This window comes from Strongylocentrotus purpuratus, unplaced genomic scaffold (assembly GCF_000002235.5).
Source record: "Strongylocentrotus purpuratus isolate Spur 01 unplaced genomic scaffold, Spur_5.0 spur5_scaffold_8, whole genome shotgun sequence".
NCBI classification, from domain to species: domain Eukaryota; kingdom Metazoa; phylum Echinodermata; class Echinoidea; order Camarodonta; family Strongylocentrotidae; genus Strongylocentrotus; species Strongylocentrotus purpuratus.
This window is the reverse complement of record NW_022145614.1, coordinates 24,255,180-24,270,295: the sequence shown is the minus strand read 5'-3', so window position 1 is coordinate 24,270,295 and position 15,116 is coordinate 24,255,180. Positions and strand designations below refer to the sequence as shown.

Genomic DNA, 15,116 nt, shown 5'->3' with positions numbered 1-15,116 from the left:
TGCTTACGTCTTGCTTCTAATGAACATAGATTGCACGTTTCCAATGCTGCTTCATAATTTTCATACTGACGTCCTAAAATGTTGCAGTCTTTGGTCTGTATTTGCTATTAAAATAAAATACTAACTTAAAGTAACTTTTGCAAATTTTGTTTCTTGTGTGTACTTGAAACATGTCAGAGTGGGCTCACCCTGGATCCATCAAATTGTACTCAACGTGCTTTGAAGAGCAGTCGTGCAGTTTTTTACACACCAATTAATGACAATATTATTGTCTTTTTTCCTTGGTTGTATTTTTTTTAGAAAATGGGCTAAGGCTTTAAAATTATAGGAAAAATAGCTAATGACTCCTCTGTCAATGGAATCATCGAAGAGGTAATCTTGAAAAGAAAAAGACGGGCAAAAAAAAAGGAAAAAGAAAATATTGTGACCAGAAATTTACCTTTTTTTTAATCAAAGAAATGGGGGGGGGGGGGGGGGGTGTTGAGTAAAGAAAAATAAAAAGCGCTCACTATGCCACCCCATCCCCCTCCCCACTGATTGAAATATCGGCCGGCGCGATTTTCAAATTTTCGGGGTCAAAATAGAAAAGAAAAATATACTGCTCACTACTTTCAGCACACTTAATTTCAAAATTGATTTCAAATTGGGCCTCCCCCCTAAGAAATCCTGGATGCGCGCCTGATCTCGGGGGTAAATAATATTCCCTCGCCTTCAACTCGGGAATATAGTATGCATGCATGGTCTCTCTCTCTATCTCTCTCTCTCTCTCTCTCTCTCTCTCTCTCTCTCTCTCAGTTGGCGGTTGGGGGGGGGGGGAGGGGGCGTATAGCTGCTAGCAATCTCTTTCCCGAAAATTATTTCCCTCGGGAATCGCGCCGGTCCCCTCAATGCCCTTTCAGATTTGGTAGAGATGGGTAGTAGTATAGCAAATTACCTCTTTTTGTTATCGTTGAAAAATATGCTTAGAGAATATGTGTGAATCGATAGTCGGATCCTTGATTGTCAGAAAGATGGCCGAAAATGTGCCCCCAGCATGACCCTAAATTTAAACCAAATCCCACCAGTTCTAACTTTCCTTGTCAACATGGTGCATGAGCACCACGACATGATTTATTGTCAGGCTATACAATATCAAAATAGTGATGGTTATATTTGAAGTTCGCTGCGACAGGCATGACATGCTAGCATTAATACAATGATTACAATCATTTTATTTTCATTCCGAATTTTTTTAATGATACTGTCGAACCCCTGAAATCTTTCTTGTTCCGCATCCGATTCCACCGTTTTGTTGACGTTGTCTTGCATAATTAATTTAGGAAATGTTATAAAACGTTAAACACGGAAATGATAAAGTTTTTTGACATCTTGACATCAGATCAGTGAAGATAATGAATTTGGTGCACAGAGAAGTCAACAACATTTAATCCTCCATCCCTCATCACATTACGGTCTAGTAGTTTCAAAGAGAATAGAGTAAGCACTACATTTTTTCTTTCTATTTTGACCCCCAAAATTTGAAAATCGCGCCGGCTGATATTTCACTCAGTTGGGGGGGGGGGGGGGGGGGGTGGCATAGTGAGCGCTTTTTTTTATATTACTCAACACCCCCCCCCCCCCTTGAGCAAGAAAAGGGTAATTTCTGGTCACAAAAAAATAATAATAAAACTTTTTTGTTGTTGCCAGGGGGAGGTCGTCTTTTTTGGGGGCCGGGCCCGCCAGGGGGGGGGGGGCAAGGCCCGCTCGGTCCCCTGCAGGGGACCCATGGGTCCGCGCCTGGTTATACTGTCTTATTTCATATGAAATGACATTTATATATCTCCCCTCTTTGGGAGGGGGGGGGGAACTTCAAATAATTTGTATTTATCATTGACATCTAGGCCAATGTGTCGCACGGAATTTCAAAAGTAGGGTGTTCAGACCATTTATTCTGCAACGACAAGGTCAATTGTGTCTGGTAGAAAAATGCGCGACCCAACATTTATTTTATTTATTCGATGTTCTCTCTATATAATAAAGGAGCATTCATTTTCATCTTTCTTATTCTTATTTTTTTTTGCTATAGGCGGAGAAGAGCTTCAGCCGCCCCAAAGCCCCCACCCCCGAGATGTTATAGTGATAATAAGCTCTCCCCCCCCCCCCACTTTCCCTCTCCTGGGTCCCCTCTCCTCCCCCCCCCCCTCTCTCTCTCTCTCTCTCTCTCTCTCTGTCTCTCTCTCTCTCACTCTTAGTGTTTTTCCTTCTTCTTCTTATTTTCGTCATTCTTTGGAGAGGCACGTTCATCCAGCCCCATTAAGCCGCTTGGTAGATATATCTCATTGTGGCAAAATTGGAATTTCATGAGAAAAGGCATCATGAAAACCAATCGTTAAACTAATTTAATTGGGCTCAATCTTCCGTCATAACAACAAATCGCACATTATAGAGGAAAAATGGTCTAATCTTTCATTAGAAAGGGAAAAAATAGGGACGCGCAACTTTTCTTTTATATACGCCACTTGGCACCGCTAGCCCGAAGTTGGCCCTAGCGCCCTTTTAATCTTAAGCTCTCGGTGCTATATAGCATGGATTTTCCGAGTAAAATCCATGATATAATTTTGTAACAATTCATAAGATGGAGACAGGGTTTATCAGAGGCGACGGATCCGGGGAAGCGAAGGGGCCCACATATAGCATTGCCCTGACGATTGTAAGACGCATTGAATGTTTAGCACAATAAGACAACACTGAATACGGTAAAGGGTTTTAGGACAATTACCCCCTGGACAATCACCCCCCTGGGAAATTTCCCCTGGAAAACTACCCCCAAAAGACAATACCCCCCCGGAAAATTATCCCCAAAGGACAACCACCCCACGAAGACAATAACCCCCCCCCCCCGGACATTACCCCTAGGACAATTACCCTCGGAAAAATACTGCATTTATTAAAATCATTGCACTTATCAGGGTGGACTTCCCCTTTAAACAGGGAGTTTGGGGGGGGGTAGAATTTTCCGGGGGAATATGGCTAGGGGGTAATTTGCAGGGGTGGGAGATCATCGGTGGGGGGGGGGGGGTAATTGTCCGGGGGTGATTGTCCTGCATGATACGACGATGCTGAGCATTGGGGATAACGGGGGAGGGGGCAGGGGTGTTGACAAAAGCTTTAGTAATATTTTGGGGCCGGATTTTATGCTTGCCTGCTCTTCAGAGAAGTTTGATTAAAAAAGTGTCTGAAAATAGGATAACCCTTGTTATCATTGTCTTTGATGGTTGTTGTTGTTATTACTGTCATTGTAATTATCATTAGTATTATCATTAACCTGCCTACTATTTTATTTATATCATAAAATATAGTATTATTATAGTAATTTATCATATTATTATTATTTTTATCATTATCATTTTTATCATTATTATTTTTATTATTGTTATTATTATGATTATTATTGTAATAATTAATTTGCTCGTCAAAAAGAAACTTTCGGCCAACTGCACCATTGATCAGCCACTCTGTGGAGGGCTGTGAATGAAAATTTAGACAGTGATGTCTGGTGGAAGAAGACAAAGATCGTTTTCATGATAGCTATGCGTTTGATAATTTTCCTCGGCGACATAATGGTATCCTTTCCTCATTTTCATCTTCCTCATAGTTACAAGAACAAAGGCCGGTGCAGGCAAATGAACTCCAAGATCAGATGAGTAATGTTCACTCGAGCGAATAGCTGAAGAAATGTATTGAACATAGACAGAGCTAGCTCAGTTGAGAGATCGCGTTGCCAGTCACTACGTAACTAAGCGACCACCGGGCTATTGTAATAAGTCACTAGTGCGAAACACACGTGTAATGTTTGTGTGTACCGCAAATTACACAAATCTGGATGTCAGTTAGCAACAAGAACGCCACCGAGCAAGTCAACGTCGCGGCACTCTCCATATTTTCAAACTCATTCACTACTTCAACTCGCCAAAATGTTCAAAAACACATTCCAGAGTGGATTTTTGTCAATATTATACAGCATAGGCAGTAAACCTTTGCAGATATGGGATAAGAAGGTAAGTTTGAATATCGTAAAGTAAAATTTGACATGTGTTTTGATTCAGCAGCTGATGATTTTGCTCAGCGTATTTTCTGTCCATAACAACGCCTGGAGTAGCGGGGCAGCTTTTGATAGAAGCACTCACAACATGTTTACAAGGCCGAGGATAACATACAGATGCAGCTAGCAACAGATGCAAGCCTTTTTCATTCATCAACATTGTTGGATATTCATATCAAAGTTTTAAGGGGATAATTATAATACTATTTTCACTTGCATGTTACTTTTTAGATCATAATTTTTGACAGTTCTGTGCTTCATTTGTCCAATCTGAAAAGATTATTTCCGCCTGGCATTGCGAGTTCTTCATCAATGATGAGACTGAAAACGATCAGTTAGTATGAATGATGAGTATGACACTAAGTAAGGAGTGAGGTCAGGAATAGTGGGGGACAGTTGAGTGGATAGCCAGATGAATGAATGGCATGTCAATACTGACAATAGCTATCAATTTCAATTGACAGATAGAGTCTGCCTCAACAAAGTCATTATTTTAAACATGATTCTCAATGTATTACCCATGCTACCAACTTGGCTGTTACCGGTAGTTACTAGACTATGTTGTGTTAATACATAGACTTGTCAATTATTTTGATGTTGTTATAATGATCTAGACTAGATATAATTCAACATTAAGTGAATTAATTTCTTATGATTTCCTTTTCACTTTGTTATTTTAGGTGAGGAATGGCCATATCAAAAGAATCACAGACAACGACATCCAATCACTAGTACTAGAAATTGTTGGAACAAATGTCAGGTAAGTCCAGTCACTTTTTCCAATTATATTCTCGAAGCAGGGCTCAACTTTTTAATGTGAATAGACTTTTGCATTCTTTAGTTATAATATTCTCAAAAGTTGGCTGTCAAAGAAATTCAGTGTGAAACTGTGTACTTTATAGAGGATATTTTTATTTTTTGTTGTTGAATGTATTGAGTTTGACTCAAACTAGACTTCTACTGGTAGGGTCTAACATCTATTCTATTTTGCTTAATGTACTTTACTTTTAAAACTCTTTTGTTTTCTTGCTGCTGAAGCTAATTGTGGTCCACGACCTTGTAAATAACAAATACTTACAAAATGAGTTACACACATGTAGTATATATAAACTGCAGAGGTCCTAATGTGCTTTGTCATTAAATTTTAAGGACTTTGACTTAGATCTTCAAATTTATAACCCTATCTAATTTGACCTGCCTCCTTATTCACCCACAGCACAACATTGATTGAATGTCCGGCTGATGCAAGGAAGACACTCGGCATCAAGCTCCCATTTTTAGTCATGATCATCAAGAATCTAAAGAAGTACTTCACATTCGAGGTCCAGGTCCTCGACGACAAGAATGTGAGGAGACGGTTCAGAGCAAGCAACTACCAGAGCACAACGCGAGTCAAACCTTTCATCTGTACCATGCCCATGAGGCTAGACGATGGCTGGAATCAAATTCAGGTAGTTACTTCTTTTTTTTTAAACTGTAAATTTATGAAAGATCTGAATTTTTAGGGCTCCTTCCTCACTGAGAGAGGTAAACCGCCTCCGGTTGAATAAAACCTGTAAATGTGTCTGTGAATTGCACTGTTCACAAAGAAAAGCAGAGGGTGGGGGTGTAGGAATTCTTTTGCTCCAATGGCTTATGCATACTCACAGATCAGTAGGAATGATCCTCAATTGCCAATGTTATACTCTTTGCTGAAACAGATCATTTGAAAAACTTTAAATAAGTGTCACACAGTCTTTGTTGTTGACCCCCCCCCCCCCCCCCCATCATTCTCTAAACTGATCTTTGACTTTTACATTCAACCCATTGCCCATTTTCAATCCTAACACGCATAGCATAACTTTTATACATTTAATTTTATGATTTCTTTTCATTTTGTTCCAAACAGTTCAACCTCTCAGATTTCACAAGGAGGGCATACGGCACCAACTACATTGAGACCATTAGAGTAAATGTAAGTATTTTCAACTTTTCATTTTTTTCTCCATCTTTTTATGCTTTTGTTTAATAGGGAGGAAAAAAAAAGAAAAGATATTTTTTTTTTTTTTTTTTTTAAATCGTATTTTATGCATAAAGTAGCACATAGCACCATACAGCTCTAATGCTGAACTTGGATAGTGATATAGAAATGGACACTTGTCATTCATGTGTATCTACCCTTTTAAATTCCTTTATTTAGTTTAATGAATTTGATATGTATTGATGTCTCTCAAATTTAGCAAGGTAGTAAAGGGTTTCACTAATCATCTGGTTCATTTATTTTATTATTATTATTTAATTTTTTGTTCCCAGATTCATGCAAACTGCCGAATCCGAAGAGTCTACTTCTCCGACAGACTGTACTCCGAAGACGAACTACCTGCAGAATTCAAACTCTACTTGCCCATTCAAAAGGGTATGGCTACCAAGAACTAAGGGATAACCTGGAAAATACAAAAGACTTGCAATACTAAAACCAAATCTGTTTTGGACGATGTGGAAGAACTTTACAATGTCGCTGGAAGACATTTTTTGCTTCACGCAAACTCATGGTGCACCTTCTTCTATTTTAAAGGAGAAATTTGTTTTAGAAAATGTTCTTGAATTGTTATATGAAAAGGAACCATAGAAATGATAGAAAGATGGTTCTGTGCAATTTGACTCAGCATTGTTTTTAGATATTGGAGTCCCTTGGCAAAAGGATGAAGATAAAAAAGTCCCTCGATTTATACGGCTAAGGTTTGGATGTTTATGTAATGTGTCAGAGACTCCTATTTAAGAGAACAGCCTGTGCTTCATAAAATATTTAACCAAGTTAAGTGGGTGAAGCCTAGGACCCTTAGGAGAAAAACACATTAGATACTGGCTGAAATAAAACAGAGGAACAGAATGTTTTACATGGCATTGGAATCAAGTTTCAATATTTTTACAGAAAATATCTTAAGGATATCTCAAATAAATAGCAGATTGAAAAACTAATGATTTGACCTCATAGTATTACCAAATATTAAGTTGTGTATCGTTTTTGTTACTGTTAAGCTATTTAGATGTTGGAAATTTTTTTGATGAGGCCTAAAAAGAAAAGATGTTGTATTGCCCTTTAGGTGCCAAAACATCGGTTGGTCGGTCGGTCGGAAATCTTTAAAAAAAACAAAAATAATAATAATTTTATTCTCCCTCTTTGGGCTGATATTTCTCAGTTTTTAATGCTTTAATACAGATTTTTTTGTTATATTCATTGAAGATTTTTTCTCTCTAAAAAAATGGTTAAAAAAAAGAAGAAAAAAAGAGGGCAATACAACATCTTTTTTTTTTTAACGCCTAAGAATGTTTCTGGTATATTGATTTCTGCTGCATCGCCAAATTGCAGTTAGGCATTTCTTCGTAGTAATGAGCAATGATTCAAATTTAATTGTGTGTGAGACAGTGTGTGTCAAATGCAATCGATTGGGGAATTGTTTTCATTGCAAATTTATGATGAATCTATTATTGTTCTTTCTTTTTTAAAACTGAAATTCAATGTTAAATAGATTCTATTATGTTTTACTTGTACATATATTCAAACACTGTAAATATTATTCTTATTCAAATGTTATGTACAGAATTGACATGTTATGAGTCAGTAATATATCCATGTTAATATTGAATTTATTTGTTTAAATTAATTTTGAATGCTGGTTGACTCAAAGTTGCCTCTCTTGTTATGATGTTACAATTCCTGTTCAAATATATTTATTTTTGATTCATTGAAATCAAAAGAAACATATTCCTTTTTTCATCAATCCATTAAGATTATTTTCCACGTTGTATTGGAGTAGAGAGTGAGAGGGGAGAGAAACAAAGAAAAGAATTGATGATATGGAATAGAGACAAACAAATAAGGGGAAGGAAAGGAGAGAGAAAGAGAGAAGGGGGGGGGGGGGAGTCAGATATAAAGAGTGAGTAAAACATGAAAGTCAAAAGGAGGAGTTCAATACAAGATGAAAATTGTATGAAAAAGATGCATGGTACAAAGATGAATACAACATATGAAACTGAGAAAGAGAGAGAAAATAGGGAAGATATTCAATGGGAGGTCAGATAGAAAACTCCAGGAGAGTGAAAGCCAAAAATGAAAATAATGTTGAAGAGAGGGGAAGAGACAGAATATAAAACAGATAGACAGACTGAGGATAGAGTCAGAATGAGTGGAAATACAATTGAGAGAGAGAGAGAGAGAGGGGGGGGGGGAGATAATAACACAAGACAGAGTAATATTGATTGGAAGCGACTGGACATAGAGTAATTTAAAAATATAGAAAAAAACCTAGCACTCCTTAAGAATACTTGATTTACTTGGCTTTAATGACTGGTAAGCTGTCCACCAAAGGGAATTATGTTGGTGAAAATTTGGCTAATCCTTCAAAAGATTGAAAAATTGAAACTCACACAAACACATCCATACATACATTCTGATAATAATGTCTCTAAAAACAATAAAATGCAGTTTGTTATGCTCCAAATGATATTAGATTATAATCAGATCATCATCAACTTCACCTGATCATTATCATCATCACCATCCTCATTCATCATCTTGGTCATTATCATCATCACCTTCATCATCATTATTCTCATCACCATCACTTTCATCCATTCATCTTGAATACCCACATTCAGCACATGAATCAATATTAACACTAGACCATAAGCAAATACAACTACAACAAACACTAGACCATAAGCAAATACAACAACATGAGACAAGTAATTTCATTTTTATAAAGTGTATTTTTGTCTTGAACTATATAAAAAAGACAAAGTAGACTTCGATTGTAAACAGATTACGTGAACATAATTTGACGATTCTAAGTGATTTCCAATAAGTTATCATGCACTTCATCTGAGAAGTCTAATAACTTACATAATTCTAAGAGTAAAACATAAATAATTTTCATAATATGCACAATACTTTTGATGGTGCATTTTGAATACAACATCTTCAAAAACCTAAGGCAAATAAGGTTGGTAAAACCTAATAATAAAACAAAAATAAATGATACTCTAGATGTCATAGGGCACCATCTCATTAAGAAACATTGTTCATAAATACAAAAACATGTACATTTATAAGGTAAACATGCTTTATGAATTGTTTAACGTTTGGATTTTAGGTCTGTATAGTAGCAGTTTCAAGAAAAGAAAAGAAAAATACTTGGGATCATGCCAAAAACATGGCCTGATTGGAGAAAGCATGAGAAAGGATACCAGGCAATAAACCTTTTAGAGTACTGTAACAGAGTTACATAACATATATCTATATACAGCATTATAAATGTTGTTCCAAGATTGATATGTACACATTAAGTTTAATCAAGATTACATACAGAGTTTGGATAAATTAATTTCCAGTCTAGCATTGTCATAAATTGTAAAGCTTTACTTTGTCTCCCCCACTTTCTTTCTCTTTAAGAAGCACAATGGCAGTGAAAGAATCTTTTCTAATGGTTTAACTATTCCATATCTAGTTCCCAAGAAGGAGAGACAATAATCCAGTTCCCCTTTATCTTAATATCTGGATCTTTAATACACAAAACTAGCATTTATAACTCAAGCATGCAGACCATTTGCAAGTGACCTTTTAAATTTTCATAAAATTCAGTATTTTCCTAGAGTTGTACAGAGAAATTGGAATTATAAATGGGAGCAACCTAATTTATGTAGGCATTGGGTTAGAATTCCCTCATTGAAGTTATTGAATCTAATTTTTAGTGATATGGACATAGTCATATCGGTAACTATGCAATTTCATGAGCTGTTACCATGCAGCCAATAGTGTGCTGTTGACTACTAATATGACATAGCAACTATCTACAGGAATAGTGAGTAGATGAAGCGAGTACCTACCAAAGTATAGTTTCGACAAGGCATGCAAATGAGTGAATAGTAAAAGCCTGAATGAATGACCTTTGACCCTGGATGCACAATGTGCTACACTGCACAGAATATCACAGACACAGATACAATGTACCACGCATACTTTGAACAATATATATAATTACAAAACAAAGACATGTAAAAGAGAAGAGTGAGCTTTAGCAAGGCCTCTTGTAAGTAACCAACATTCTTTGTTCATTGCTTGTACATAACCCATTGAAAGAATTTCAAATCAATCGCTGGTCGATGACCATGTCATCATGGTTGCCTTTTTTCTCCCCCTCTTCCAATTCAATTTATGTTTTTAATATAAACATGCATGTATTAAGAAATTAGGTAAATTGAAGTCTTAAATTGAAGAGGAAAAAGGAAGGAGTATGTGAATCATATGTCACTCATAAAAAAGGTAAAACATGATGTAAACAAGAAGCATGAACCATTTCTATCACAACTCTATTTCTGTCCTCACTGTATCTGCAGAAAGGAGCCATATGAATATGAATGCTGACTTAGATTCCAACTTCTTTCTTCCCCATAAGCAGGTATAGTTCATCAGCTTACTTCCCATTTCCAGGTAAAAGAGACCATTTCACAACTTTTCTATTTCCTAGGCTGTAGCTTACCCCCATTCCTGACAAAATAGACAACATTTCTTAATTATAAATATCATTTGAGTTAAGACATGCCTCACTAATACTGAAGCAAGATGGCATGGTACTTTGAAAATACATCCTCTTGGCGCCGACGGCAGAAGGGATGCCAGATCCCATTTGCTTGTGACGATACAGGAATCGCAGAAGTCGTACCGCCAATGTTCTACTTCATCGCATGATTGAAAAGTCAAGTGAGTCTTTCTCAGCAATAAAGACATGTCCTTCCAGATTGCTGTCATGTTTTCATAGTGTCTTTGTTTTCACATTTACATGTCCCGTTGGGTTTAACTCCTGGGTTACCTTTCTGCTGAACAGGCAAGTAGAGTTTGAATTCTGCGGGAAGTTCATCTTCAGAGTACAGTCTGTCGGAGAAGTAAACTCGTCGGATTCGGCAGTTAGCATGGATCTGTAAAATGAAAATAAAAAAACCATAAATATTAATACTATTTAAAATCCAATTTAACTTGTTGACTTACAAATTTCCAATCACTGTAGGCTTATAAAGGGAGCATCAATTAGTGACCTTGCAGGGTGGTCTAATTCCCCATGGCCAAACTAGTACAGACAGGCTTTAAGAGGACCAAATAAATTCTGTAAACTCAACATATGCATGGCTTTTGGGCATCCCATGGAGGTTTTGGAGGACCAAAGATTTTTTGCAGATTGAGAATTGAGATTATGCATTGAAGATGTGAAGAATTTTCCCTTGCTCCCCCCCCCCCCCCCCCCTGCAATCCCATGTGCTTGACATTAGCACCAAGGGTGTTTAACACTAAAGAGGGCACTGGGTACTATCAACTATCAAATGGTGGCAAGCTGCCATTTCTGTCGCATAGGTCCAATTCCACTTTAAAGAAGGTGCATAAAAGAGTCCAATCAGCAGTCTTCAAGAATAAATAGGTCATCTCCATCTTTCAATTGAATACAGGGAACCATAACACTACTTGAGAAGATGAAAAACATTCATAAAATTAAAAATATTGGCAAAACATACCTGAACTCGCAATGTCTCGATGTAGTTTGTTCCGTACGCTCTCCTTGTGAAATCTGAGAGATTGAACTGTGTGGTCAAAGAAAAAAAACAGAAATAATAAATATATTGTTGACAAAGAAAAATGCTTAAAGCTGAAAGCATCTGAATATATGATGCTTCATGAAGCCCCTTTGGTAATGGAACAAATAAGAAATATATTTATCACTATCTACATGTAGTTATGTACCACCATCCTCTAGTCATCTAAATATGTAACAAATTACTTAATATCAACAAGTTTTATCTTCAAAGTAACTTGTTGCAGCTTATGTATTATCAGTACAATAAGAAATTTTCAAAATCATATATTTATTTTCAAACCTCAGGTTTACAAATCTGAAGTTCAAAAAAATTTGAAGTAGATTATTAATTCATCTGATAAGGGCAGTATTAATTAGGATTGGTACATTTAAAATATATATGACCATCCCAAATGATGCTAAAGGCATAATTTACAATATAACTATGATAAAACAACTACATACCTGAATTTGATTCCAGCCGTCATCTAGCCTCATGGGCATGGTACAGATGAAAGGTTTGACTCGCGTCGTGCTCTGGTAGTTGCTCGCCCTGAACCGTCTCCTGATGTTCTTGTCGTCGAGGACCTGGACCTCGAATGTGAAGTACTTCTTTAGATTCTTGATGATCATGACTAAAAATGGGAGCTTGATGCCGAGCGTCTTGTTTGCATCGCCAGGACATGTGATGAACGTTGTGCTGACATTTGTACCCACAATTTCAAGAACTAGAGATTGGATGTCGTTGTCTGTTATTCTTTTAATGTGTCCATTTCTGACCTGTGAAAATAAGGAAAATGGATTCATTTAATGACAAGTTATCAAAAATCAAAACCATTACTTTTGATACATATTGATTCACTTAATTCATAGCTAAGTTTTTTTCTTATTTAGCATAGAATAATTAAGAAAATGAATTTACCCCCCCCCCCCCCCCCAAAAAAAAAAAAATATATATAAAAAATCAATCTATTGCAGTGAGGAAGAGTCATATTTAAGAAGAAAAAGAATCTGATTATGCAAAATCATAGTATAAGCTACCGGTACATAATAATCAAAATCATCATGTGAGAAGGGGAAAAAAGACATAACTATATATCAGAATAAAAAAGTATATCCCTCTCTGTGAATATGTATCAAGCCTGTATTGTAATTTGTATACTATTATATCAAACAAATGTTAATGGGTCAACTTTGAAGTTCTCATGCTCTTAAAGGATAATACAAAATATAGTAATGGTAAGCGTATAGAGTAAATCATATATCGCATTATATTATTCACAGATTTATTGAATATTAATATCTTATATATCATGAAATGTAGATAAAAAATACAGCCAACAATCGATTCAAAGTGGGTTTACATTCTTAGCCATTTATCATTAAAAAAATCATGATTCCTAAGCTTCATATCTCCTCAAAATTAACTTCTAAAATGCAGAAAATGTGGTTTAAATGTAATTGTCAAGGGACATACCAATTAAATACCGTTTCAGAAGAAAAATAAAGAATTCTGTTCATGTTTAGTTTCGGTTAATTGATGAGCAAATCGAGTCAAATACAGACAAGAACTTTACAGTCCTGACGATCCACATATCGTCGCCGTTTTCACGAACCGGCACAGCCCAACGCGCAACGAAATAAGTACATTCTGAGAAAAACGCGTTTTACGTTTAGCCCGTTTTGAATTCGCCAGAAACATGCCTTATGTCAAATTTTATATCACAAATACATATCAATGAAAGGAAAATATTCTGTATTTTCTATACATTCCATTTGTTAAGCATAATGACAATTACTATTAATATTACGAAGCTTTGGACTCTCGTGCCGGTTCGTGAAAATATTATTTTGCTGTTTACGTAGCAAAAAAATTTTCACGAACCGGCACAAGCCACTGTGTCGTTTTTCCTATGTAACTTTACGCGCAAGACAAAAGCGCTCGCGCTGTCTTAGCGCGTATTTTATTTTCACGAACCGGCACAACCGCCTGTGTCGCGTCGTCTAGGTCTTGTAAGCGCAAAGATATTTTCACGAACCGGCACAGCCCATTGACTTATACGGCGCGTGCCGGTTCGTGAAAATATGAATCGTGCTTTTTGGCTCGTGTGTTGTTTTTGTCATTTGTGTAACCATGGATATCTCAAAAACTAAAGCGTTTTGGATGCTGAAATTTGGTGAGATGAAAGATTGTTGATAACTTATGCTAAAAATGCAAAAAATAAAAACTACATTTTGAAGGGATTTCGGTGGCTTGTGCCGGTTCGTGAAAACGGCGACGATATATAGAAATAACATGAAAATATATCAAATTTAGTTTAAGAGAGGAAATATATATATATATATATATATCTTATTGATATGATGATACATAAACATAAACACAAACAGAGCAACTATCACAAGAGCGCACAACATCAATAACAGGCACCGGGACCAACAGTGCACTGTTTGGCACATGACCGCTCCAGTGCTGCTAAGCAACACCCCTCTCCGTGCATGCATAGGATTGCATACCACTACCACTGCCAGCGGAGGGTGTACACGTTAACCAGAAAGGCGCGCATGCCGGAGTCCCTGCCATCACAAAATTCGTCTTAAAATTCCACAAAACTCACCTTCTTATCCCAATCTGGAGAGGTTTGCTGCCGATGCTGTAGAGAATCGACAGGAACCCACTTTGAAACGTATTTTTGAACATTTTCGGTTAATTTCTAAGCTCTTTGTTGCAGAGAGGAGTTTTCGCACGTCAGGTCTCTGTGACCTCGTTGATTGCTAATGGCGAATCTAGCGAACTGGCGGAGCTTGTGTTGTCGTTACGGCGCGAGGGCGCTGCCCATAGTTCCATCACCATGGAGACTTCGTTGCACCTGCTATGAATGGACTGGTAGTACACGATCATCGATGCGCAAAGGTTTTCTCGCACAAAGCACTTCGGTGTCTTGCGAGACGTAGATGTTAGACGTTACCAATCAGACGTTAAATATATATGGTTTACGATTTCCCGCTTTCCAGTGCACGTACTTCTCTCTGTTTAATATGTAGAGTAGAGCAGCGTTTGATTAAAAAGAAGAAGGAACATGATGTGTTTTTTTGCCAGCTAAATTAATTACATAACCCAGGATAAACTTGCAAATTATTATTTAGATAAGGGTGTCTATGTAGAACTAATTATGAAGATATAACTTGTCTATATTGATAATAAAATCAAAATAATTATGTCTAAAACAATGTAGTAGGCTTTTTTCTATTTTGAATATCAAATTCTCTTGTTGAAGTATGTATGTGCTATTTCCATTCATCAAGCAAAACATTTAATATGAAGCCCATGTTTTCCTTTCACGTCAACCAAGCTACAAGTGTTTACAAACTCAGACTAGCTATGTACGGTGTTTGTGTGTGCTTCCTTCGGTGTTGACTGTCTACGAGGAAAC

At 36.8% G+C, this 15,116-nt stretch overlaps 1 protein-coding gene and 1 pseudogene across 2 annotated transcripts; one reads left to right on the top strand and one right to left on the bottom strand.

Moving 5' to 3' along the window:
• Positions 1-3,851: 3,851 nt before the first annotated feature.
• LOC592567 (cilia- and flagella-associated protein 20) lies at positions 3,852-7,122 on the top strand. The gene is made up of 5 exons (XM_792082.4): positions 3,852-4,037; positions 4,762-4,841; positions 5,298-5,532; positions 5,970-6,035; positions 6,374-7,122. The coding sequence occupies exons 1-5, from the start codon at positions 3,954-3,956 to the stop codon at positions 6,494-6,496; spliced, it is 588 nt and encodes a 195-aa protein (XP_797175.1). The 5' UTR covers positions 3,852-3,953; the 3' UTR covers positions 6,497-7,122.
• A 1,688-nt stretch (positions 7,123-8,810) lies between these two features.
• Positions 8,811-14,438, bottom strand: LOC115920167 (annotated as a pseudogene). The gene is made up of 4 exons (XR_004062218.1): positions 14,301-14,438; positions 12,148-12,462; positions 11,624-11,689; positions 8,811-11,035 (listed from the first exon to the last, which is right to left on the bottom strand). The product of XR_004062218.1 is annotated as a cilia- and flagella-associated protein 20-like (transcript).
• Between the last annotated feature and the right edge of the window lie 678 nt (positions 14,439-15,116).

Coding starts and splice junctions, on each gene's coding strand:
- LOC592567 (XM_792082.4), top strand. CDS start 3,954: ATGTTCAAAAACACATTCCAGAGTGGATTTTTGTCAATATTATACAGC. Junction 4,038..4,761: donor TGCAGATATGGGATAAGAAG/GTAAGTTTGAAT, acceptor TTGTTATTTTAG/GTGAGGAATGGCCATATCAA. Junction 6,036..6,373: donor TTGAGACCATTAGAGTAAAT/GTAAGTATTTTC, acceptor TTTTGTTCCCAG/ATTCATGCAAACTGCCGAAT.